We start from the raw sequence: 23248 nt of genomic DNA on the forward strand, positions 1-23248 counted from the left end.
CTTACTTTAACTGATAGTTTTTATACACACAGATTTTTTTATTACACACATATGATTATTTAAGTCAGTTTTAATGCCAACACAAAGTTCAGCCATACAAATTCCGAGTAGTAAAAATATTTTATTTGTCACACAAACACCTCAGTTGTTTGTGAATTTCTATTTCTTACCTTGTCAGTTTTGAATGTTTGTGTAGATGACAAGGTTACATTTGAATAGAAGGAAGCTTGTTGTAGGCTATCAGTGTAGTACCAAACATTTTGAGCAAGTTATCTTCCAAAACAGATCACAGCTATTTCCTGGGCTGGACAATTGCCGAATTGTTGTTGCATTGAACCTTTAAAGTGAAAAAAGCCTTGCCAGAGTAGTACAGACTGATAGACGTGAACTCTAAATGCAACAGTGTTTCATAGCGAGAAGATTTTTTTTTAATAGCCTGGCTGTGAACACTGCTGATGAGAGGATTTTTCGTTCTGCTTCCCATTGTACACACAGAGCTATTAATATGTGTTTTTCAGTGATTTTCCCGTCATCGTCCATTTCACACACTCCAGGCTAGCAGTAGTTAAGAAAGCCACTGAGCCATGGACAAGTTGTGAGCCTTGATGGTTGAACGCCTTAAAGCATTAAATGACCTGACTCACTGAGTGCCAATTTGTGTGTCTCCTATAGTATGTGGCTGTGACCTTGCCCAGGGGGGCTTCTTCATGAAAAATGGAGACTATCTGTGCACGCTGGACTACCAACGCATGCACGGTACCCGCTGCAATGGCTGTGGGGACTTTGTTGAGGGAGAAGTGGTTACTGCTCTGGGCAAGACCTACCACCCTTCCTGCTTCGTCTGCACCATCTGCAAGTAAGACATTCACTGCTTTCACCAGGTTGGCGTGTGGACTGCAGAAAAAGTGTGATTGCATTGCAAAATAATAATGAGCACCAACAAGCAGCAATAAGGTGTTAAAATAAGCTCTAAAATATAAAATATGGGATGTGAAGTATGAAAAGTTGCTAATTGCAGTTACATGATATTCTGAGTTGAAAATATATCTTCTATAATATAGCAAAATCAACACAGGTGCTTCTCTTTAATGCTGCTCATGTCTTACTTTCTTGGATTCATTTGTGACTCTCCATTTTAGCTACGATTTAATTTTCCGTGGAATGATTGTCATGGACAAGCAAAGTTCATGGCAGGAGTAATTCCAGTAGACAGTTTACAGTAGCATGCTGTGTGTCATGTCTACGTCATCTGACTAAATGAGCTCCCCAGGCTGACAGTGTTGACATACATCCGCATCATTGGGCCCTGTCATCTTCACCACCGTCAAACAACCTGCAAGCCACAGCTAATAAACTCTTACACTTACCATGGGAGCGCAGCTTTGTTGACTGGTTGTTGATGTCACCCCGCTTCTAGACGACCGTTTCCTGCCGGGGACAGGGTGACCTTTAATGGAAAGGACTGTCTCTGTCAATACTGTGTCGAGCCCATGTCTCCAGGACCAAAGGACATCCTGGGCTCCAGCAGTGAGTAGCCATTGTCTGTTACACAAACAGAAAGGAATTAACCTTCACACAATGATAGTTTGATAGACTTTACACTTGAACTGAAAGTGAATTATTGGAATTTATTTGGTTTTAGAGAAACAAAAAGTCTGGAAAATCGTAGCCTCCAGACCTGATTCATACGTGGCATTTAATGTAGCTGTTGACCAGTCAGTTTAGTGGTAATATTTTGGCTGTGAAGAATAATTTTCAGGTCCATATCAGTCATCTTGCCCACACATTATTAGCATTAATTTAAAATCAGTTCAATGTGAAAATCTATAATAAATGTGGAGTTGTGCCTGTCCGTGGGTCATTCATTACTTACTCATAAACTTTGTACCCACAGACTTTATAGTCATTTCTATCCACATGGTAATTTTAAAGTATTTCAATTCTTAACTTGAGAAGTTACATGAACCAGTAATGACTTCTGTAAAAAGGTGTTTCTCGATTTATTTGATATCTTAAACAGTTGTGAGCGATTGCCCAGAGACACACTGGAAAAGCTCTAAAGGCCAATGTAGTTAGCACAAGATAATCAGCAGCATGCTGGATTGTTGTTACGTCTACAAAGCCACGTCACCACAACTGCACACTTTAAGCTCCAGACTTGCAGGTGCTGCTGCAGCTTGGCTGTGAGGAAAGCTGCATGTTCAATAATTCGTTGTCTAAATGTGCTCGACGTTTAACTGTGTGATAGTCGGTGCTGCTAGAATCAGGCCAAGCAAGTTCAAGAGTAATGCTGAACCGCAGATCAAAAAGACTCAAAAGTAAAGAAAAAGCTGGTGTTCATCTTTGATTAAGCAAACAAAAATGAATAAATAAAAGAAAAATAAACTTTTAGTGAGAATTTTAAAGAGAATATTCGCACAGCTGTGCCTGGGATCAACAGAGCCTGGGATCATGGGGAATATATACCACAGGGCTGTGTAGTGTAATGAGTAGGGTCCGCTCTGGTCAAGCACTCTAACATTAAAATTCTTTTTAATGAATCTAGAGATTCTCGGTTTAAAGAACTGTTTGTACGTAACTGTTTCCGGCATTGAAGCCAAATAAACTACTAGTCTGATATTTTGCCTTCCACTGTATTTGATATGAAGTTATAGCTGTAAGTTAGTTAGTCAATAGTTTTCACTCTTTTGTTTTCATAATGATTAAACAAACAAGATTTATTGTTTTAAAAACGGTTAATTAGTGAGAGGTTCAGGTACCGTTGGGAAAATACTGCCGGGAAGGTTCATATTTGATAAATAAAGATGATAAAGTGGTATCAAGCGATCGTCAAACCTTTGGCACAAAAGTAAATTTCCCTACATGCCAAACTGCCAGTTTGATTCTGTTTTATTTATATACTGTAACACCAAAACACAGTTGCCCTGAGGTGCTTTATATTGTAATATTAAGACTCTATATAATAGACAGAAAACCCTGACAAACAAACGACCCGCTCTGAGCAAGAATTTGGTGACAGTGGGAAGGAAAAGCTCCCTTTAAGCAGAAAGAAACCTCTGGTAGAACCATCATGGGAAGCCCTCAGCAGTCTAGGCCTTTTTCAGCGTAACTAAGGGAGGGTTCAGGGTCACCTGATTCAACCCTAATTATAAGCTTTTACAAAAAGGAAAGATTTAAATCTGATCTTAAAAGTAGAGGGTGTCTGTCAACTGAACCACAAGTAAGCCTGCAGCATACTGGAGTGATATGGTGCTATGTAGTCTTTAAGATAAGACTGGGCCTGATTATTTAAGACCTTGTATGTAAGGTGAGCAGAAGGCAAAGCAGAAGCGAAATCCTAAGGGGTCAAGCAGGTTTAAAAATGGTTCTTTTCCACATCACAGTGCAGGAGTTCCCTTAAAACCTAGTTACAATTGAAGTAAAAACAAAGAACTTGTAGCATTCAGGGAGATCCTCCACCTCTCCCAGCCTCATGTGCAGACCATCCGTTTTCCTTTATGTATAACACCAAGGACAGGTCTCGCTAAATAATGCATGGCCGTGCATTTCCTCTGGATTGTGTGGCCCTCAAACCCCCCCTCCTCTTCTGGATCCTCTCTTTCTTCCTTCTCTTCCTCTTCCTGCTCTTTCTAGCTGCCTCTCTCCCTCCCTCATCCCCCACTGGTGTCTCTGTTGGTGTTTCGAGAGCTTTTAGACAAGGTCACCTATAAATAAGGCATGCTGATTCTGCTCACGTCATCATCCCAACCTTGTTATGCCTCACGTAGTTATCATCCCCTGTGGTTGCGGTCGGCTCTGCGTTCCTTTCATCCTCTATTCATTAAAGAAGAGATGACAAGAAGATTGTTCATTTAGAAACCAACCTCTTACACTACTTGCTTATGGATGGAGCTTTTAGAACCATGATAGGAGAGAAGTGGATGATAGGAAGCGGCAGCTGTCAGAACGCTGCTGGTTACACTCTATCACCATCTAGTGTCTTGGATCAGAAGTGACAAGATGCCTCAGCTAGTATGTAAAGGCTGCGCTTTTATTTTAAACAAACCTTCAAACAAAGTATTAATTAGATTCTTCCTTCAACTTTTAACTCATGTTCTTGTTGTGTGTGTGTTCTTTTTAAACAACGCCTATTTTGCTTTCGTAGATTGCGCAGGATGTGGCCGAGACATTAAGAACGGACAGGCTCTCCTTGCTTTGGACAAACAGTGGCATCTGGGCTGCTTTAAGTGTAAGGCCTGCAACAAAGTGCTGACCGGGGAGTACATCAGCAAGTAAGGAGCACATATCTGCTGTGATTATAGGCTGCTTGCTTGAATTTAGGCCTGCACAGGGTTCACGCTCCATGTAATATTTCACTGTCAAGCGTTTCCACGTGTGTCTCTCTCGCCTCACAGGGATGGCGCCCCCTACTGTGAGAAGGACTACCAGACCCATTTTGGAGTTCAGTGTGAGGCGTGCCATCAATTCATCACAGGGAAGGTGCTAGAGGTAAGGACACACACACGCATCCATATCACATTTAACTCATAGTATGCGCAGATATCTCTTTGTGTGGCCGCCCTCTGAGTTTCCTGAGAACCTGCCTTAGGTAAGTTTGAGGGAATCCTGAGCGTTTAAATCCTTAAATCACTAGAATTTTAATGATTTTTAATCATAATTTTTGGGAAAGTACAATTAAAGTTTAGATTGTTTGCATTATTTTGGATTCAGATGTCTTTAATACTTGAGAGTGTGTCTGCCTTTCTGCTTCTCATGCAGACACACACAGGGGATGTTGCATGGAGTAGAATTGTGAAATGTAGTTTGATAATCTCTGGTGTAATCTCCTCTGCACCGAGCCAAACAGACTCTTGACACGACTGTATTCAACTAAAAGATTAACTCTTAGCAGATTTTAGGTCTTCTCAACTCCTGCCTAAATACACATTTGCAAAAACACGCTCAGCCATAAATGATATAAATATTATATAAGAGGGAATGTGATCTGACATTTAAAAAGTGTGACTGGTATCCCCATGCTATCACCTGTTATGAAACACTTTTTAGGCATTATTAGAACTGCGCTTAAAAAACACGCATGTCCTTTACACTGTGTCTGTTCACTAGTATCTCCAGCATATGCAAGCCTGCTTGTTCTGCAAAGAGTGATCCGGTCAGACACTGAGTTATGTGTCATTTAATGGTATGAAAATGTCACTGCTAGCCAACTAGGCTTACAGTAATCCAACACTAAGGCAGGCCTTTATGACAATAGGAAAAGGCTGCTGGGTCTCATCCCTGAGCCGCTGCCAGTGGATCAGTGAAGCCAAAGCCAAAGTCTGAAAGCCTAATCACTGACCCAAGACCCAGGCCAAATACTGTAAAGCCATCAGCAGGTTGCATATAGTCTGTTCCTTTTGGGAGTGCAGTGCGAATGGCTTATTAATGTAGGGGTCATTAACGGTGCTGTTAGAGATCGAGAGGAATCGGGAGTGTCTGTAATGGTACGCTGCACATGTAGCAGAAGTACTTTTATTATAGCTGAAAGGGAATTGAGTTTGGCAGAGTGCTGGGTAGAAGGCACTATAAAGTTTCTTCTACAGTCATTTTTTCTCATGCAGTAAAATGCAAATATTAGTCTGTGGCTTCATATCTTTGAGTAGCCACTTGCCTCTTAATGAGGGTTGTTATACAGCAGGCGATTCATTTGGATATTTATCACCCGTGGTCAAGGTTGCTTGGGCTTTTTAACAGAACGCTCCACATGCAAAGTGGTACGTCAGTATAGACGGAAGTTTGGGCGCTCTAGCTGTCAGACCATTTTACTGGAGCACATTATGAAAGGAAGGTACAAAGCCGGACGGTCGGATACTTGAAAGCAGGTTGACTGTGCCGTTTTGAACCATCATATTCATCTTTTTAAAATAGTAAGATGTTTGACTGGAATACGTTAAATGATTTCTCAAAATGTGATGCAGTAAAGTCACACAGATCCTCACTTGACTCCATGAGCTACTGAGAAAAACGTGAAAAGATGCTGAATGGCATTTTTAGGGAAACTTTTTTCACCCGCTGCTGCCCATTTGCATGTGAAGCAATCCTTTAGAAAGGAAACTACTGGCACACTGGATCTGATGAAACGCTCTCTTTCCTAACATGGGCTGTTCGAGGAAGCGAGCGCAGCTGAGAGCAGGTGGGGCACAAGGTTTACTGCCTGGAAGTCATAGCTCAGCTTCACCTGTCCCACTGCAGGCTTCATTCGTCTTCATTTTTCCCCCCACGATGCCAAGTCTGTTTTGCGGTCCGTGTTTTCCAGGCAGGAGATAAGCACTATCACCCCAGCTGTGCGCGATGCAGCAGGTGCAATCAGATGTTCACAGAAGGAGAAGAGATGTATCTGCAAGGTGAGCGGATCTACATGTGCTGCTGCTGCCTCATCAAAACTTTGTTCCTTTTTGCTTCTTTTTTTGTGTGTGTGTTTGTTAACTGACACTGATAAATTGAACACTCCTCTTTGGGTTGAGTAAAGTTTAGCATTAAGAAACGGATTTTATTCAACTATTAGAGCTATAAAGGAGGAAATAGTATTAGGAGGTGGAAAATGTAAAGAAAATTGTAGTTATTTCTGTCATAAGGGTGTAAATTATAATAGTCTGACATTCATATAGGAGATTATACACTAAAAACCACACTCACAAAGCTCTTTATTCTCTGCAAGCTGTCTTTTTAACAGCCACACTCCAGTAGATGTATTCAGATTACCTTCCTGAGCCACAGACGCATGTTTGTGCCGCTGTAAACCCAGAGACTGGTTCCTCTGCAGTATGATGGAAGTGAAAAGCTGGTGAAAACGAGGTCAAAATGAACATTTTTTCAACATTCTTTAAGTCTTGAAGTGCAGAGCAATACTTCTTTTGTTGTTTTCCCAAAGATTTGAAAAACACCGTAAAACACATCACTCTAAAATCTCTTAGATGTTGGGATTTGGTGACCGTGGAGGACATAAGAAATGATTTGAGTCACTTCCTTTCTCAGACCATTCGGCATCCTCTCGTAACCTTCTTTGTCTTCTTACTTATGTGGATTTTTATGTTTAACTTGTCAAAGATGAATCCCCGGCACACTGTCAGCTCTGGGTCTCTGCAGTGGGAAATCTTTATCCTAGAATCAATAAGAAAAAGAAGTGCGATTTCATCTCAGTTCTTCTCCATGAAATAGAAATGTTGCTGCAGTAAATGAAGTATTTCTGTCAGCAAGACTATAATTGTGTAAATATGTGTGTAAAATTACAGTTGGTCCAGATTTATTTGTTCCTTTTTTTTCTTTTTTCTTTTTTTTTTTACTGTGGAGCTATTGTGAAAAAACACAAATTTCTATAGTTAGGTAATGACAAAATATGAATTATTTAGGCTATTTGATTGTTTAATTATTACTTAATCACTTTGGTGGATTAGGAATGACCATATTGAAGTCTTTATCAATAGAAAAAAGCTTTAAAACTTGTGAAAATACAGTTAAAAATTGAAACTTATGCCCTTCTTCACATTTTCCAAAGCCCCCCGGTGGGCCGAAATGGAGTCCTTGCCGGGCCAATTCCGGCCCATGGGCCTTATGTTTTACAACCCCTGATCTAGAGCATGAGCAGCCCTTATGAATAAAATTTAATTTATGTGTTTAATCAATTTAACCTGAATCTGTTCTCTCTGTCTCCCTGCACAGGGTCAACAGTCTGGCATCCTGGGTGCAAGAACACCACGAGAACAGAAGAAAGGCACAGGGAGCGGGTAGGAATCTGGGACCTTTTGGGGTTTTTTATGTGTCACGGAAATGTTTTACAGGAAAAGATAGAGTTTGGAATATTTAACTAAACACACTTTTATCACTCCCTTGCTGTTAAAATTTAACTTACTGTGCTGTAAAATAATTTGCCTGTTGAAGCAGCTGTGTGTGTGTGTGTGTGTGTGTGTGTGTGTGTGTGTGTGTGTGTGTGTGTGTGTGTGTGTGTGTGTGTGTGTGTGTTTGCCTTTCCATGTGTTATGTGTGTGTATATAAATATTTGTTCATATGCATATTTACGCGTGGCCACGTTCACCTTGATGTATGTGTGAACTGTGAGTCGGGCAGCAAAGGTACAACCCCTGTGTGATGTCCTGTGAACCCCCCCTCCCCCTCTCCCTTCCTCCACAGCTAATGCCTCCGTCCCTCTTATTCCTCCAAAAAACAGAAAGGCAGGTACTGTATTTCGCTATTGGCTATGAGATGGCATCATCCTGTGTTCCACCATGTCCATAGGACACAGTGCACTCTATGCTGCCATCTGCTGGAGACAGCCTGCAGTGCCCTCTCTCTGTGTGTCATATGGAGCCATTCAGTCCTGTCTTTGAACATGTCGACGGCGCATGAGACAAAGGTGCTCGCACATTTAAAGGAGCAGACGAGCTGACACAGACGACTGATGTGGCTTTTTCCTAAAATCAACATTTACCCATTCGGCGAAAAGCTTCAATTATGCCACGTGCAGACCTGCTGCTGCCATTCAGACAGTTCATTTCCCATAAGCAGGCATGAGGTCCTTAAGAACATCAAATCACAGCACTAAATCACTCATTCACTTTGCAAATTTGCAAATGAATGACTTAATCATGAGATGACATGTTAGTGTTCCAAAGTACTTCATATAATTCATGAAACGTAAATACAGGGGTTGCCGTTCCCTCTCATCCCTCATACGGTATAAAGACCAACCGTGTACTAATAATGCATAATATCCAGGTGACAATCCTGGCTAATATGCAGGTGCCAGTGGGCTGTGGATCCTGGTAGGCTAACTGCTCTGACAGGTATTGATGTGACTAACAGCCACATTTGTGTTTTCTTTTTCATAGCCGACAAGGTCGTCGTCTGAGAGTATTTGTTCCAGACCTGGTTCAAGCATACCTGGCTCACCGGGTCACACTATCTATGTAAGAAATGTCACAAACAGAGCTACAGTCTGAATAGATTCTGTAAATACTGTCAATGATATTACCCTTCTCACACCTTTTTTAGCATAACTGCTGTTTGACAGCTGCACCTTGCACAGCAGTAGTAATCTCCCTGTACTCTTGTGTACATGTGCACGTTTGTCTTTGTTTGTCTCCCTAGGCAAAAGTAGACAATGAGATCCTTGATTACAGAGACCTAGCTGCCATTCCAAAAGTCAAAGCCATTTATGACATTGAGCGCCCCGATCTTATTACCTATGAACCTATGTATACCACCTCCCTGGATGAGAGAGAGGAGAGACGAGAGAGTGTGGGAGAGGTAAACACACAGACTGCGTGCTTCTCATTGTGTGCACACAAAAACGGTCCATGAATAAAACTCAAATGAGACATGATTTTCCTCTGGAGGGATTTTTTCTTATGCAACAACAACAAAAAAAAGAGAGAGAGGATATAATAAACACAAAGGACTCTATTACTGATTAAGATATTTTTCACTCTGTAATAAAAGATCTTTTGCCTCACTGAACGTCTGGGTCCTTCACAGCTCCACACTGCCAGGAGGGAACGTTCCTCCTTGCCGGATGACAAGGTTAGATGCATGGCTAAAAAGGAAGCAAAGTTTAATTTGTCTTTTCCTTTAATGTTCTTGTGAAAATCAAAGTTATAATTCAGAGTTGTTTGATTTCTTTGTAGTCCTCAAGAAACATGTCGCCAACCCCATCTGGTGAGGTGAGCGAATCCATCAAACTCACTGTCCTGCTGTAGGCGACAGTAAATACAGTCCAGTGTAGTGCGCTCTCGTTCATCAGAAGCTTGTGTAATCACTCGGTTGTGTTGACAGGGATCTTACGACAGGAGGGAACGCATCCTTCAGAGGTCCACCAGTCAGGGCTCCATAGGATCACCAGTTTATAATCGTCATGGATACACCCCCACTTTGTCACGGTCGCCGCAGCATTTTCACCGGCCAGGTAGGTCCTCGAAAAGACTCATTTTGTGTATATGTGTCTGTGTGTATTACTGTAGTGATTTCAGGGTTTTCATAAAGTGGATCCAAAAATCTTTGATAAACAGGTGATGATGATGATTCAGAGCTCGCTCAGCCTGGCCTTAACGTTTGCATTTCCCTCCCTGTGTTGTTGAACGTAACCAAAATTGACTTGAGGTTATTTTGCCTCGCTTTGATTTACGTGGCAGACAATCCATTTGCAGAGTAATTACCTTCAAGTCAGTTTTGCCCCTTTTACAACACAGTTTGAGTTTGCTGTTCTTTCCATAAAACTTTGCTTTTAGAATGTAACAAATCTTCATCTTGAATACTCCTTACGTCTCACTTTGGGTGTCTTTTATTTCTTCTTTTCAACATTTGACCCCTCTGTATTTTCCGTATATCGTTTGCCCCGCAATGTCTCACCTTATCTCCTTCCCTCGTCCTGTACTGTCCACTTCTATTGCCTGGTCCTGGGGTTTTTCTCCCTCCTTCCCACACTCTTTCTCCCACCTGGCAGAGGCTCTGACAGGCATGCAGAAGCTCTGCTCCTCCCTGTGCAGTAACAGTGTGGGCTCCAGAAATAGTGACTCCCGCCCCACCTCCCCTTTCAGACACCACTTCCTCCCCCATAGCCAAGGTAAGGGCCCCACTCCACTGTTATCTGCTGCCCCCTCTCTGCGCCCCCCGCCCCGGAGGCAACACATCATCTCCATCATCACCTGGATAGCGACTCCCGTCAGTGCCCACTCTGTCATTCTGGATCCATCAACATTTCTCGCCTAAATGTTTCGGTCAAACCCATGCTTTTTTAAGCCGCTGACATGCTCTCTGCTCCTCTTCTGCTTTGACTTCACCTTTGGCCAAGTAGCTGTCAGGCTCCTTGTGTTTGTGCTTTACATCTTTGCATGCACTAGAGAGGTATCAGTAATCCAAACCCTACATCCTAACTAATACTTCTGTGTGTGCTGAACGAAGGATATATATAGAAATTTTGCTCGTTTGTGTTGTTGTGTTTGCACATCTCTGTTGCTTGTGGGGCTCGCACACAAGAATTTCACTCGCATGTGCTGTGCCAGTGTGCCTGCACATGTGATGTGACAATAAAAGGTGATTTGATTTGATTTAAATATTTCTTTTGCATTGTATTGCATTGAATGAGTCTCCAGACTCCAGTAAACTGTGCGGCTGAGATAAAAAGAAAGGTTTTACTGCTTTATAGTGTCGATATGCTGCTGCATGCAGGGTGGTATTAACTTCTTAACTCTGAATTCATATTCTAAAACAGGCTAACAGACATTCAAACTTCATTACCCATAACACGTTTCCCAAACATTTAATCTCAAAATTCAGAACGCCTCTGCTCTGCTTCTTCTCTGCCCCATTTATCGCATTTATCCAAAGTAAAAAGAATGCGTCCCATTCATTCAGAATGACTTCAGCTGGTCCCGTTGGTCCCTGTGTGTTGCACCGTTCAAATTGTGGTTCCCCTGCAGTTTTCCTGCTTACCTTCTGTTCTTGGTTCTTCTCACTGGAGGCACCGACCCGCCGAGTGGCCGGAGCTCTCCCCTACCGCTCAGGCCCGACAGCCGGCCGGTCACCCCGCCTCTCTCTCAGACCCCTAAACATTTCCACCTCCCAGGTAGGAGCTGGAGCGCACCCTGTCACTGCTCTTTCTTTCTTCCTTTCTTTCTTCTCCATTTGGGAGCTATTTTGTTTTTCCCTCTCTCTTTTTTTAATAAAAAAAACACATAGAGCTGTATCACAGGTCACGTTTTAATGTAAATCCCGGTGTAGCATGATTTACTGTCGTTTGTTTTTACACTAGATTTTTTTTAACCATTTCTACTCATCAAAGCACGGTATGGTCTGTAAATGTCTTTTGCACATGTCTGTTTTCAGATCAGGGGAGCAACATCTATCGAAAGCCACCCATCTACAAACAACACGGTACCTTTCCTGTTATACTATGATCTTTTTTGCAGTAGAAACTAAATTCTCTTTTGACGATTAATTTGTGTCAGTGATTCCCCACCGGATACCTGTTATGAATTATGTGAAAAATACATACAAAGTGGACACAAAAATCCAAAGATGATGAAGCTAAAACTAACAAAAACTGGCAAAACATGAAGTTGTTGTTACGGTTGCAGGCCACAACTCTGGCAGTTGTACGAAAAGCAATTAAAAAAAACAATCCCAAAACCCAATATTTGTATAAATTAAGAAAAATATGAATGTCTAAATGAGTTCCTCTTATTGAAAAGGTTGGGAAGCACTACTGTAGCCACTACTCTATGTGTTATTGAGGTCAACTGAAGCTGTGTATTCATCTAACCATAGCCACCGTCAGCGTCAGTGTACAAGCAATGTTTGAAGTCTGTCTCCAATCCTTTTATGTCTGACCTGTAGCTTGTTTTACTTTGTCCGTCTTAACAAGTCATAGCAGTAAAAGCAGCGCTTGGCCTGTAGGTGAAGCGAGGCTGTGCAGCATTTGTCGAGTGGTGACAATTACGGGATAACCACTCTTCATTTTCCAGGAGTCAAGAGCAAGGGCAGTGGGTACCACAAGCAAGACCTGTGGCACGTTTCAAAGTAGAGACTCACAAAGGGGGATGAGCGTTACTGTCACTACAGTGTCTTTCTCCGTGTGCTATCTATATTACTTAACAGTAAGAGGAAATTCCACAATCTGGCATTAAAATGGAAACCCACGTGTACACTCGAGGCTTTTCTTTAATTATACGCGTAATACTCACAATGAGTCTTATCCACCACCGATTTTCACTTCTTCTATGATAAGAAAAAAGGTCAAGCTTTTTCTGTTATGGAGTGGCTTGTTAAGAAAGACTATATTTATATATATTTATGAAAATGATGATGACCCTGGATTAAATGATCATTGAGCCTGACGATCAGATGGTGCAAAGATGTTTACTTGTGGTTTAGGCTGTGACCCAGACACTGATAGCTCAGTTCCCATGGTTACCAACCTAGATACAGCTTCCATAGCACGCCAAAGCAAGTCTGCTGATGAGATCATCAGATCTGCCACCTTCCCCGCTGCCCATGCTCCCTTTCCAGATGACAGCTCACGGAGTGAGGGTGATCGCTGGCCCTACTCGCTCACTGCGTTAGGTACAGTAGGCTCCTGTTGGGCATGTTCGCGCTGCTATCATAGTGGTACAACAGACACCTTACTGCCACCTAACTCTCCTGTTTCCAACCCTATAGCTGCCCCCAGAAGCTTAACTGCATCCCTGCTTTACCCCAGGCTTAAACTCTTGTTCAGACATAGCAGTATTTGCCTTTTGCGTTTTTTTGTGTTTTTTGCTTGCGCAAAACTGAAGAAGCGTTGTTTGGTTTCTGTTGCTGTCATGTTACTTTCTGCTTGAGGCAGCATCAGTTTCTACATTTTACTTTCCCTTACTGCACACGACGGGGCCTTTAGCTGTATGCAATGGAACCACAAATGACTTGGACAGAGATAACTGAGACTGACTTCAAACTTCTGTCTGTCTGTCTTACATTGTGCTGTTCTGTGTACTTGACATCTTTAAAACTCGACATGAGCGGCGAAGTGTAAACTTCTGCCATGTCGGTGTAGTCAAATATTCCAATGAGTCCCTCTGTTTGTCTGTCTCGTCAGCTCTGTCTCACATTTGCGTTCGACCCGCCACCATTTACTGTGTGTATTTCTCCCTGCTCGGCGCCCAAACAAGGCGGCCATATCTATTCTCTTTCTGTCTACGTTTGAAATGTGAATGAAACATTGAATGTGGTCGTACTATTCAAGAATGTTTGAAGCATGGAATCCTGCAGGGACGTGTCTTCGTGACTTTCCATACGCATGCTTTTGTTCATCTGTTTTTTTTCGGCTTGTGTTTGGAACCTGTAGGTTCAGAAGGGAGGAGAAGATCTAGAGAAGAGGAGGAGGAAGAGGCTTTGAAAAGAAAGCTGCTCCAGGAGGAGCATCTCAGTAAGGTTGGTCGAGTAGCTTCACCGTCAACAAACACGGTCAATATTAGATGCAATACATCTGTTTTTCCAAAAGCTTTCGATAGCTGTGTAACTCTTATGAGTATGCGTGTTTGTAGATTCAGTCCGGTTTGGGGAAGCTCATTTTGAAGGAGGAGATGGAAAAAGAGCAGATAAGGGAGCGCCATGCACGAAGCCTCTCGGCTCAGCGCTACGATCCCAAACAGACCAGCTGTGATGCAGGTACAGAGCAGCTTGGTGATCCTTTTTTTTTTATAGGTTAGAATATACCATATCCTCTAACATGGTATATTCCTGATTTTCATTTTTTTAAAATCTAAAAACAAATATAAGTAATTAATTATTAATTGGCCAACATTCATATTTCAGATCAGCCTTCTCCAACCAAAACTAACTCTCTGCCTGGCTATGGAAGAAATGGGCTACATCGGGTGAGAACATACTTTTATATGAATACCCACTACATAATGAGGTTAATGGCAAAGGGTGCAGAGTTCTCTGAATCCTTGATTTCCAATGTTTTGCCAACTACTGACATCAGAGTTGCACACATTTTTCTTATATGGTCATCTCGGGCACGGTTATAACTGTGGGGCAGGCCTTACAAGCACTCTCATGTGTTTGCAAAGCCAGGCGAGGGGCAGCCAATTGGAGTCAAGTGGGCCTTAAAGAGACAGAAGTTAAAATGATGTGTTTGAGGCCTAGACTGAACTAAGGGGTTGCATAATGGGCCTGTAAAAGATTTTTACTTTAAATTATGCAATACTACTTTACTGGAGTTCCAGAATAAAACATGGAGCTGGAAATGAGTATAATAAGTCCACCTTCAAATGCAGTCTGTCTTGACATCAGTAGCAGAAACACTAATTCCTGATGTGCCTTAAATATTTCAATTAAAAATTAAATGAACGTCTCAGTTGAGAAAGAAAATGCCGACATGTTAATGCTGATGTACTGTTCGTGTTTTCCTGCAGCCTCAGTCCACAGATTTCACCCAGTACAACAGCTACGGGGACATGTGCGGAGGAGGCAGAGGTGAGAGATACTACCGAAAAACAGCCACCCAACAAATCTCTTGTCAGTTTTCACCAGAGCTATTCAGCAGCAGTATTCAGAATCGGCTTGCTACATGCATTTTGAAATATTTGCACAATGATTCGCGTGTGTCATCAAAGGACAGCAGTGTTGTAAATAGTAGCTTGGCAGGGGACTTGACAGCAAAACCATTAACTGTGAGTCTCATTTTCTGTCCCATTTTGTCCTGCAGAGTTTCAGGTATGTCCCTCATCTGCTTTTTCACATGGCATGCCTCCTCATCTTGCATCACACATTTTGCTTGCACGTGGGTTCCAAGAAAAATTTTGCCCTGAATGCACACCGCCCACTCCTGCTACATGCTTGCATCACTGTTGGATTATTGTCAGCTACGGGGCATGAGCGATTTCAAATTCCTCGAATATGAGAATCAAACATGCACAGCCCGGTAGCTGAACCAGTGTACTAGAAGTCCAATATACAGTCATTGCCTCATGCCTTGTTCTGTGTGTTGTGTTATCAGTGTTATGACTCAAAGCTAAACTCAGTATGTAGCTGTGTCATTTTAAAACTCACCCGAGGGAACGTAGTCATTCAGAAAACATGTAAATGACTGCCCATCGTAAATACTACTTAAGGTACCGAACAGCAGTATCCAGGCTACTTGCTCCATCCAGTGAAAATTGTGCCCACTGTCATTAGTGGACATATTCATGCCATTATCCCTGCAGTCCCCTTCCACTATATTACATTTGTGTATGTTCTGTTCTTTAGCACATTAAGGATGGCCGTGCAGCACTTGCAAGGATGGACAGGGGAGTATCTATGCCTAATATGTTGGAACCGAAAGCAAGTATCTTCTTCTTTTTGTACTGATGACACTGTAATCTACATACTGTAGATAGATCTCTTTTTTAAATTATATATTGTTCACTTCTTCAATGGAGTTTTTTTTACTGTAATAAATCTCATCCGGATAAAAAAAACAAAAACGTCCGAGGCGATATGGCATAAACCCTGTAGTGTGGGGACATTGGTGGAAGAAATACTTTTGCAGGAAGTGAAAGGCTCACCTTAGCCGGGTTCAGCATGCTGCTTTAGGAGCTGCCAAGTCACTCTAGCGCTTAGCATGCCGGCTTCTCCATGCTCATCTGCACATAGCTTTGATTTAAAGTGGCTGGATACTGTATGCACCATACAGTAGAGAATCCAACGCCCAAATTGTCATCCAAACAACTCATATCACTATATACTGTGTAGTATATAATGGCGTATATGCATTACTGTGTGGATATGAGTTGGTGAGAGGCTTCAAAGAACTTCTAGTTGCTTATCATTGAATGTGATCAATTTCTTCTTGCACCAAAGGAGTTAGCTATTTAAAAAAAAAATCCAAACACCTTAGATTTCCAGGACAGTCATACCCATGTGGATTTACTTGGCCTACATTACAGTTTTGTTTTGTTTTTTAGTTTGCTTTAAATTAATCTAAAAATTACAGCCTGTTACGTAACTCTGTTTCCATGTTTTCCCCCTAATCTGTTGCACGTTTCGGCACCCAAAGTGAAAGAAAGTGCACACGTCATAGCACCTGCATTTCCCCAGTGACTTAAAAAATACAACAACCCAGTCAGCCTCCTGTCACATACCTGTTCTCCCACCCAGTGCTCCCTGTGTCGCAGTAGAATTACTAAAATGTTCCAATTTTATAGTTTTGTTTCATGAAAATGGTTTGTAAATTGTTCTGAAGCTGAACTCAAAAGCTTGTAAATCTGACTTGTCCACTGATGAATGTCTCCTCCTGAAGGTGTATCCCTATGAAATGCTCATGATAACCAGTAGAGGGAGAGCTAAACTGCCCAGGGATGTGGACAGAACCAGACTGGAGGTATCGGTTTTCCACCTGACCTTCTGCAATTAATACTGCATTTCTCTGCTTTGTGTAAAGAGCATGTTACACAAATACGACCGTAGCGAGGAATATGCAGTATCCATTTGCTTCTTGTCGTTTCTGTTGTGACCTCTTTTTTTATGGCTTTGGTGCTAACTGAGAACACCCCCCACCCTCCCCTCCTTTTGTTTTTTCTCCACCTTTGTTCTCACTTCTAGCGCCACTTAGCACCTGAAACGTTCTTTGACATCTTTGGAATGGAGATCCAGGAGTTTGACAGGCTTCCCCTGTGGAAACGCAACGACATGAAAAAGAAGGCCAAGCTCTTCTAGCACTCAGAGCCGCATGCATTTTCTGTACATTCAGATAGCACACAGCAGCTGTAATCTAGATGTAGGTTTTGGTTTATTTCCTTTTCTTCTATATATATTTTTTGTTCTTTTCTTTTTTTTAAATTTGATTGTTTTAACCTGACATAATCACGGAAGCCATGAACTGGACTCTTTGCTCTGATGCTTCCTGAGACTATGTACTGAAAGACTTGTCCTGTTAGACTTGCACTGTCAACGATGAGCGGGAATCTCTTCCGTGTTCAAAAATGACAAAGAATGAGACTGGACGATGAACAGGGTCATGTTCTTTGGTTTGAATGCGCTTGTTTTACTTCTTGCTTTGCTTCGAGTGGAACCGCTTTTCTTTTCTTTCTTGCTCGTTTCTTCCTACTATTTCTCTCGCTGTTGATTCCTGTGGAACTTTGTAAGTACAGTAGAACCTCATGGCGCTCATTACAAAATGTCCATGCTCGTAGCTTGAACATGTGTCAGCTTACCCTCGCTTGGGCTGAAAAGGTTTTAGTCCAAAGTTTGCAAGAATTGGCTCAGTGAGTCTTTGAATTAAAAAGAAAAAGTCACCGGGAAAGCAGTTAGCTTACCCAACAGCTGTTGCATCATCCAAGCACCCGCATATCACTAGTTTCCTTCCCATGGCTACGCACTGAACATCCGTTTGACCCTGACAAAAAATGTCTCTCTTCTCAGGCTCTCATAAACACGGCCAGACACTCTCCCTTTACATGGATTGGAAGTACAAATCGTATTATATTTTAATGCCATATCAAAAGCAAAGTGACAAATAGCTAAAACCCCTAATGTGTTTGAAAATACTGTTTTATATAAAAAAAGAAAAGAAGAAAAAACCCCACACTGCCATTTGTTGTATTGAATTCTAAGCCAATAAAGCTTTAAATCACCATGAAACATAATGATCCTCTGCTAAACCAAAGGTACCCACCGCCTCTTTTCTGTTTGTTTTTCTTTGTTTGCATTTCACCAATAAACACACGAGCTCAGTGATGTAACGCAGGTTAAGAAGTCATTTTTTGACTGAGTAACTTTTAATCAGATGGTGGCGTCCACTGACCTAAACAAACTCTGATTAGCTAAGTTACTGTTGGGTTACACAAGCTTTGACTTTGACTGCTTTACTGGAGGGGTTTATATATTATTGTGGGTTATGCACTGAACAGATATACACCCACTGGACACTTTATTAAGTACACCTTACTAGTACTGGGTTGGACCCTCTTTTGACTTCAACAAGCTGCTGGAAACATTCACCAGAGATTTTGGTCCATATTGGCATGACAGCATCGCACAGTTGCTGCAGATTTGTGGGCTGCACATCCATGATGTGAATCTCCCATTCCATCACATCCCAAAGATGCTCCATTGGAGTGAGATCTGGTGACTGTGGAGACCATATGAGTACAGCACACTCATTGTTATGTTTAATAAACCAGATTGAGATAATCTGAGCTCTCTGACATGGTCTGTTATCCTGCTACAAGCAGCCATCAGAAGATGTGTACACCGTGGTCATAAAGGAACAATAAAGCAAAAATACTCAGGTAGGCTGTGGAGTTTAAACAACACTCAGCTGGTAGTAAGGGGCTAAGAGTATGCAGAGAAAATATTGCTCACACACCAGTAAAGATTCACCAGCCTGAATCACTGATAAAAGACAGGATGGATTCATGCTTTTATTGTTGTTTATACCAAATTCTGACATTAAATCCAAATGTCACAGCAGAAACTGACACTCATCAGACCGGAAATCATTTGTCTGTGTGAACTATAGCCTCTTTTTCCTGTTCTTAACTGACAGGAGGGGCACTCAGTGTGGTCTTCTGCTGCTGCAATCTGCGATTTGATTCTGCATAATTTGGTTATAACAAGTATTTGTGTGCATGTCAGCTTGAAGCAGTCTGAACATTCGTCTCTGACATCAACAAGGCATTTTTACCCAGAGAATTGCTTCTCGCTGAAGAATTTCTCATTTTTGGATCGTTCTCTATAAATCCTAGAGATGGTTTCATGGGAAAATGCAGTAGACGAGCAGTTTTGTCAAATACTCAGCCAAGTGTGTCTGGCATATCATGTTCAAAAACTCACATGAAACATGTTTCTTCTTCATTCTGATGCCGTTTGAACTTCAGCAGGTCGTCTTGACCATGTATACATGCCTAAATCCACCGAGTTACTGCCATGTGACTGGTTGATTAGATATTCGGGTTAACGTCCAGCTGAGCAGGTGAACCCAACAAAGTGGCTGGTGAATGTATTGTATACATTTTAGAATACCACATGGTGAGAAATGGAATCCATCTAAGTATAAAAACCTATTTATAAATTGTTTCCTCTCCGGGTTTGCATTCATGTCATATTGCACTTATACGAGTAGCTTATTGTGACTGACTTCTTCTCGGAGGCCTGTGTGTTCACATTTAAGGTGAGAAGTTTTCTATTTCACCGGAATCGAATCACTCTTCTGGTGTCAACCCTTCATCATTCAGCACAGTAACCAAACATCAACTACACCATTCTTTAGGAAACACTTGTACACAGCATGGGACAATCTGTAGTTACAAATATTGTAAACAAATAAAACAAACGTCAAAATGATTTTTTTAAAATGGCATTACACACATCTTTGAATAAATAGTTTATAACAAGAAGAATTTCAGTAAGTCAAACAGTATAACTCTTAAGTATTAATGCATCCCTTGTGCAGCGCATACATTTGAAAACTTCAGTGTGGCCTCATTCAGTCAGAGAGGGATATTATTATGGGATAAAGATGAAGGATTGCAGTGTCACATGCCACAGAGGAGATGTGTATTTTTTGAGTGATATTCACATAAATCTACAAACAAATTTGGCACTGCGAGGTATGGTTGAGTGCTGTAAGCAGAAATGAAGACCATTTTCCAACAGTCCGAGTCACTTCTGATTCTTGTTTTCTTTTACAGCATTAGATTAGTGACAAAACTAAAGAAAAACTCCATAAAGACAAAAATGAAATATAGGAAACGCCACCAGGCTATATACAGTATGTGTACCGTACATCAAATAACAGTTAAGTACTCATTTAACCAAAAGCTGTGCTCTTTTTCAAAAGTCAGTCATAATAAGTTAACAGTGTAAAAGACATTAAGAGAATGAATGAGAACATTCAAGGTGCATATCTCACACCCCCAGGAATTTCATCATAATCGGAGGTTTGGCAATTCTGGGTCTAAACCAGAGGAAGGCCAAATACAATCAGAAGGAGAGGTGAGAAACAAATGAATTAATCAAGCCTGACATGCTTATATATCAGATTTTCCTTTGAATTTAATGTGAGGTGACAGCTTACAAACACTATATGGTGCGTTTAGAGGTCATGGGGCCTCCCAGTGACGACTGGGAGAAAACTGAAACAAGAAGCTACTATACAAATTTAACATACCTGAAATCATCCATGCAGGAGTGACAGAAAAGAGCTAAAAGAAAAGAAAAAAAGGAAAAGTAGTTCAATTCTTTAAACAAGTAATGGTGCTAATAATGGTAACAATTTCTTGGACCTTGCAGAGAACTTCATTTTCTCTAATTCATCCAAGAAAAAGAAGCAATGAACCCACTGTGTGAAGGTACGGTATGTGTGAGAAACATTGTGATGGTAAAACTATAACAAAGGTTTGCCAAAGCACATGATAAGTATAAAAGTAAGTCATCAGCATATTGTAAAAGTTCGTAATCCTAACCCTTTCATACAATGATATAACAAGTCTGAAACAAGGCTATCATGGCTGATAGAAGTATTTTCCTGTCGGTCATTGCTTTGTTGCCGTTATCATTGCATCATAATGAGCTTCTGCTTTTGCAGCTGCACTTCACTGCCAGATCCACTTTGTTAGCTTCAACTGAGGTTTTCTCAATATGTGTGAAACCCTTTCTTTAGGAGACACTGGTAAAGCACCAAGAGTGTCTAAAGAAGCAGAGAGAAGCAGTCAAATATAGGCTGAGGAAACTCGCGGCACGACAGTCAGAAATCACAGTGAGTTTCGTTCCGTTCACAGAACAGAGAGGTGAAATAATTACTCGTGACAGGGCTGCAATTAACTTCTAAATATTTATGCCCGACTCAGAAAAAGTCCTCAGTGATAAGGAAGAGTATCATTCAGAAATATCAAGAAATCCAAGCTGTCCTGGATGAGGACCTGAGGATTACCCTGTCCCACCTGGAGATGGAAGAGCGGGCTGCTGTCTCTGCCTTGGATGAGCTCATGGAGAGGAACTGTTCTCTGATCCAGGAGATAGAGCAGGACCTGGCTAGACTCACTCTGGCACTGGACCAAACGGACACAGAGCCTGATACAATGGTGAAAAAGTTGACAATAGCCAGATATAACTGGAAATGTTATGTGTTTCCTGTCTTAACAAAAATATAAATCTGATAAAATAAAAATAATCGAGATTATTTTTTACTTTTTCCCCCAGTCGTTCTTTTCATACCCTGAACAGGAAGACATGGAAACAGCAGACAGGTAGGGAAATTAATTATAATCTATCATAGAAATAAGCTTCATTATTGTATGTACCAACTTACTTACTTACTGTGTGCCTCCACTAGAGTGATTGATCTGCTAAACCAAACAGACCCAAGCAGTGTGAGCCTGGATGAAGCTAAAGCTGAGCAGATCATCAGCCTCACTAATAACATGCTCCTGCTTGTCTGCTCCCAGACCCCGATGATCAAGAAACTCATCAAGAGCTGTCAGTTTACATATTTTTATATTATTTATGATTACAATCAAACATTCAATTAAAACATTGTTAAATTCCAAAATGTAAAATATCTCCAGATTCCAGCGAGGTGTGCCTGGATCCGGAAACCGCCCACCCAAAGCTGATCATCTCTCCCCAAGGCGATAGTGCCACATATACGGACACCTGGCAGCAACTTCCTGACTTACCTGGACGCTTTGACACTACCCTCAATGTCATCAGTTTGCAGGGCTTCAGCTTTGGTCGCCATTACTGGGAAATCGATGTAACTGGGAAGACTTACTGGGAGCTCGGTGTCACCTACCCCAACATTCCTCGGAAGGGCACAACTGAGGACTGCTGGCTCGGCCGCGGGCCTGAGTCCTGGTGTGTGGAGTTTTTTGATGGCGAGTATACGGCCTGGCATGGAGGCGTTCCGCATCAGCTGCCTTTCACGAAGCGTTTCTGCCAGATTGGTGTTTTGTGTAGTTTTCCTGCAGGGCTGGTGATGTTTCTCGAGGCGGACAAAATGACACCACTGTTTGCCTTCTGCACGGGGACCTTCTCAGACTGCCTCTACTTAGCTGTCTGCCCTGGTCATGACCACAATGGCAACAATGCAAAACCTATTGTTATCTGTAACCCTTCATCTGCCAACAGGGATCTCCGGTTTACTTCACAGAAGAGCTGTTGAACAGTTACTTTTTAAGCTGCTACTCCACAATAAGGCAAAAATATTAAAGCTGTAACTAACGACTTTTTAAAATAAAGAGATTATGAAGTTTGAAGCGACTCTGTGAGCTTTTGCAACATTCTGACAGTGTTAATGCTCAGGCTGTGTAATGCTTTCTGTGCTCACAATAATATTTCAGTGTGATGCTGTTACGGTTGTTACAGTTAAAGCTGTGGGAATCATGCATGTCCATCACTTAGACCTTGAGACTTTCAAATTAAAACCAGGGTGTTACTAAAGCAAGAGCATCATTCTTTGTGAAAGTCTAAGAAAATATATCAGGTACTAATCTGTTTAGTAACTGTTTGGGTATCGCATGAGGTTTTCATGTAGCAGGGAAAAGTCCTCAGCATTGCTAACACATTATGGATCAGCTGGATTTGCCAGCTATTTCAGCGAATTGTGATTTTAGTAAAAGCACACTGGTATTTATCCTGATATGAACCTATGTGTGGATCCAAAGTCTACATTCAAACAAACAGTCAGTCCTAAGCAAACATGCTCTCTGCACCTGGGCATACTTGGCAGATTATCTTTTATTTCACTTAACAT

General features: G+C 41.6%; 2 protein-coding genes across 3 annotated transcripts in view; both read left to right on the top strand.

The window, feature by feature from the left end:
* LOC146655918 (actin-binding LIM protein 1-like) overlaps positions 1 to 17597 on the top strand; it is a 29139-nt gene extending 11542 nt beyond the window's left edge. Inside the window, exons 3-25 of one of the 2 annotated variants that reach the window (XM_085428668.1) lie at positions 673 to 856; positions 1418 to 1527; positions 4145 to 4271; positions 4395 to 4488; positions 6296 to 6383; positions 7699 to 7763; positions 8865 to 8942; positions 9124 to 9282; positions 9511 to 9555; positions 9660 to 9695; positions 9808 to 9937; positions 10475 to 10594; positions 11492 to 11596; positions 11857 to 11904; positions 12952 to 13092; positions 13853 to 13938; positions 14052 to 14175; positions 14323 to 14384; positions 14928 to 14988; positions 15221 to 15228; positions 15763 to 15837; positions 16796 to 16876; positions 17098 to 17597. In XM_085428668.1, the coding sequence (XP_085284794.1) occupies positions 673 to 856; positions 1418 to 1527; positions 4145 to 4271; positions 4395 to 4488; positions 6296 to 6383; positions 7699 to 7763; positions 8865 to 8942; positions 9124 to 9282; positions 9511 to 9555; positions 9660 to 9695; positions 9808 to 9937; positions 10475 to 10594; positions 11492 to 11596; positions 11857 to 11904; positions 12952 to 13092; positions 13853 to 13938; positions 14052 to 14175; positions 14323 to 14384; positions 14928 to 14988; positions 15221 to 15228; positions 15763 to 15837; positions 16796 to 16876; positions 17098 to 17211 (2141 nt within the window). In that variant the 3' untranslated portion in view covers positions 17212 to 17597. Of the gene's footprint in view, positions 1 to 672; positions 857 to 1417; positions 1528 to 4144; positions 4272 to 4394; positions 4489 to 6295; positions 6384 to 7698; positions 7764 to 8864; positions 8943 to 9123; positions 9283 to 9510; positions 9556 to 9659; positions 9696 to 9807; positions 9938 to 10474; positions 10595 to 11491; positions 11597 to 11856; positions 11905 to 12951; positions 13093 to 13852; positions 13939 to 14051; positions 14176 to 14322; positions 14385 to 14927; positions 14989 to 15220; positions 15229 to 15762; positions 15838 to 16795; positions 16877 to 17097 lie in introns of those variants that run through there. The other variant, XR_014914389.1, reaches the window with a different exon arrangement.
* A 3520-nt stretch (positions 17598 to 21117) lies between these two features.
* On the top strand, positions 21118 to 22680 carry LOC146655919 (zinc-binding protein A33-like). Its single transcript, XM_085428874.1, has 5 exons — positions 21118 to 21253; positions 21345 to 21578; positions 21697 to 21743; positions 21830 to 21972; positions 22062 to 22680. The coding sequence occupies exons 2-5, from the start codon at positions 21444 to 21446 to the stop codon at positions 22655 to 22657; spliced, it is 921 nt and encodes a 306-aa protein (XP_085285000.1). The 5' UTR covers positions 21118 to 21253; positions 21345 to 21443; the 3' UTR covers positions 22658 to 22680.
* The last annotated feature ends 568 nt before the right edge of the window (positions 22681 to 23248 follow it).

The sequence above is a fragment of the Rhamphochromis longiceps genome, linkage group LG13 (genome assembly GCF_057381845.1).
Source record: "Rhamphochromis longiceps isolate RC_006_pf linkage group LG13, R_longiceps_female_GT1.1, whole genome shotgun sequence".
Taxonomy (NCBI): Eukaryota; Metazoa; Chordata; class Actinopteri; order Cichliformes; family Cichlidae; genus Rhamphochromis; species Rhamphochromis longiceps.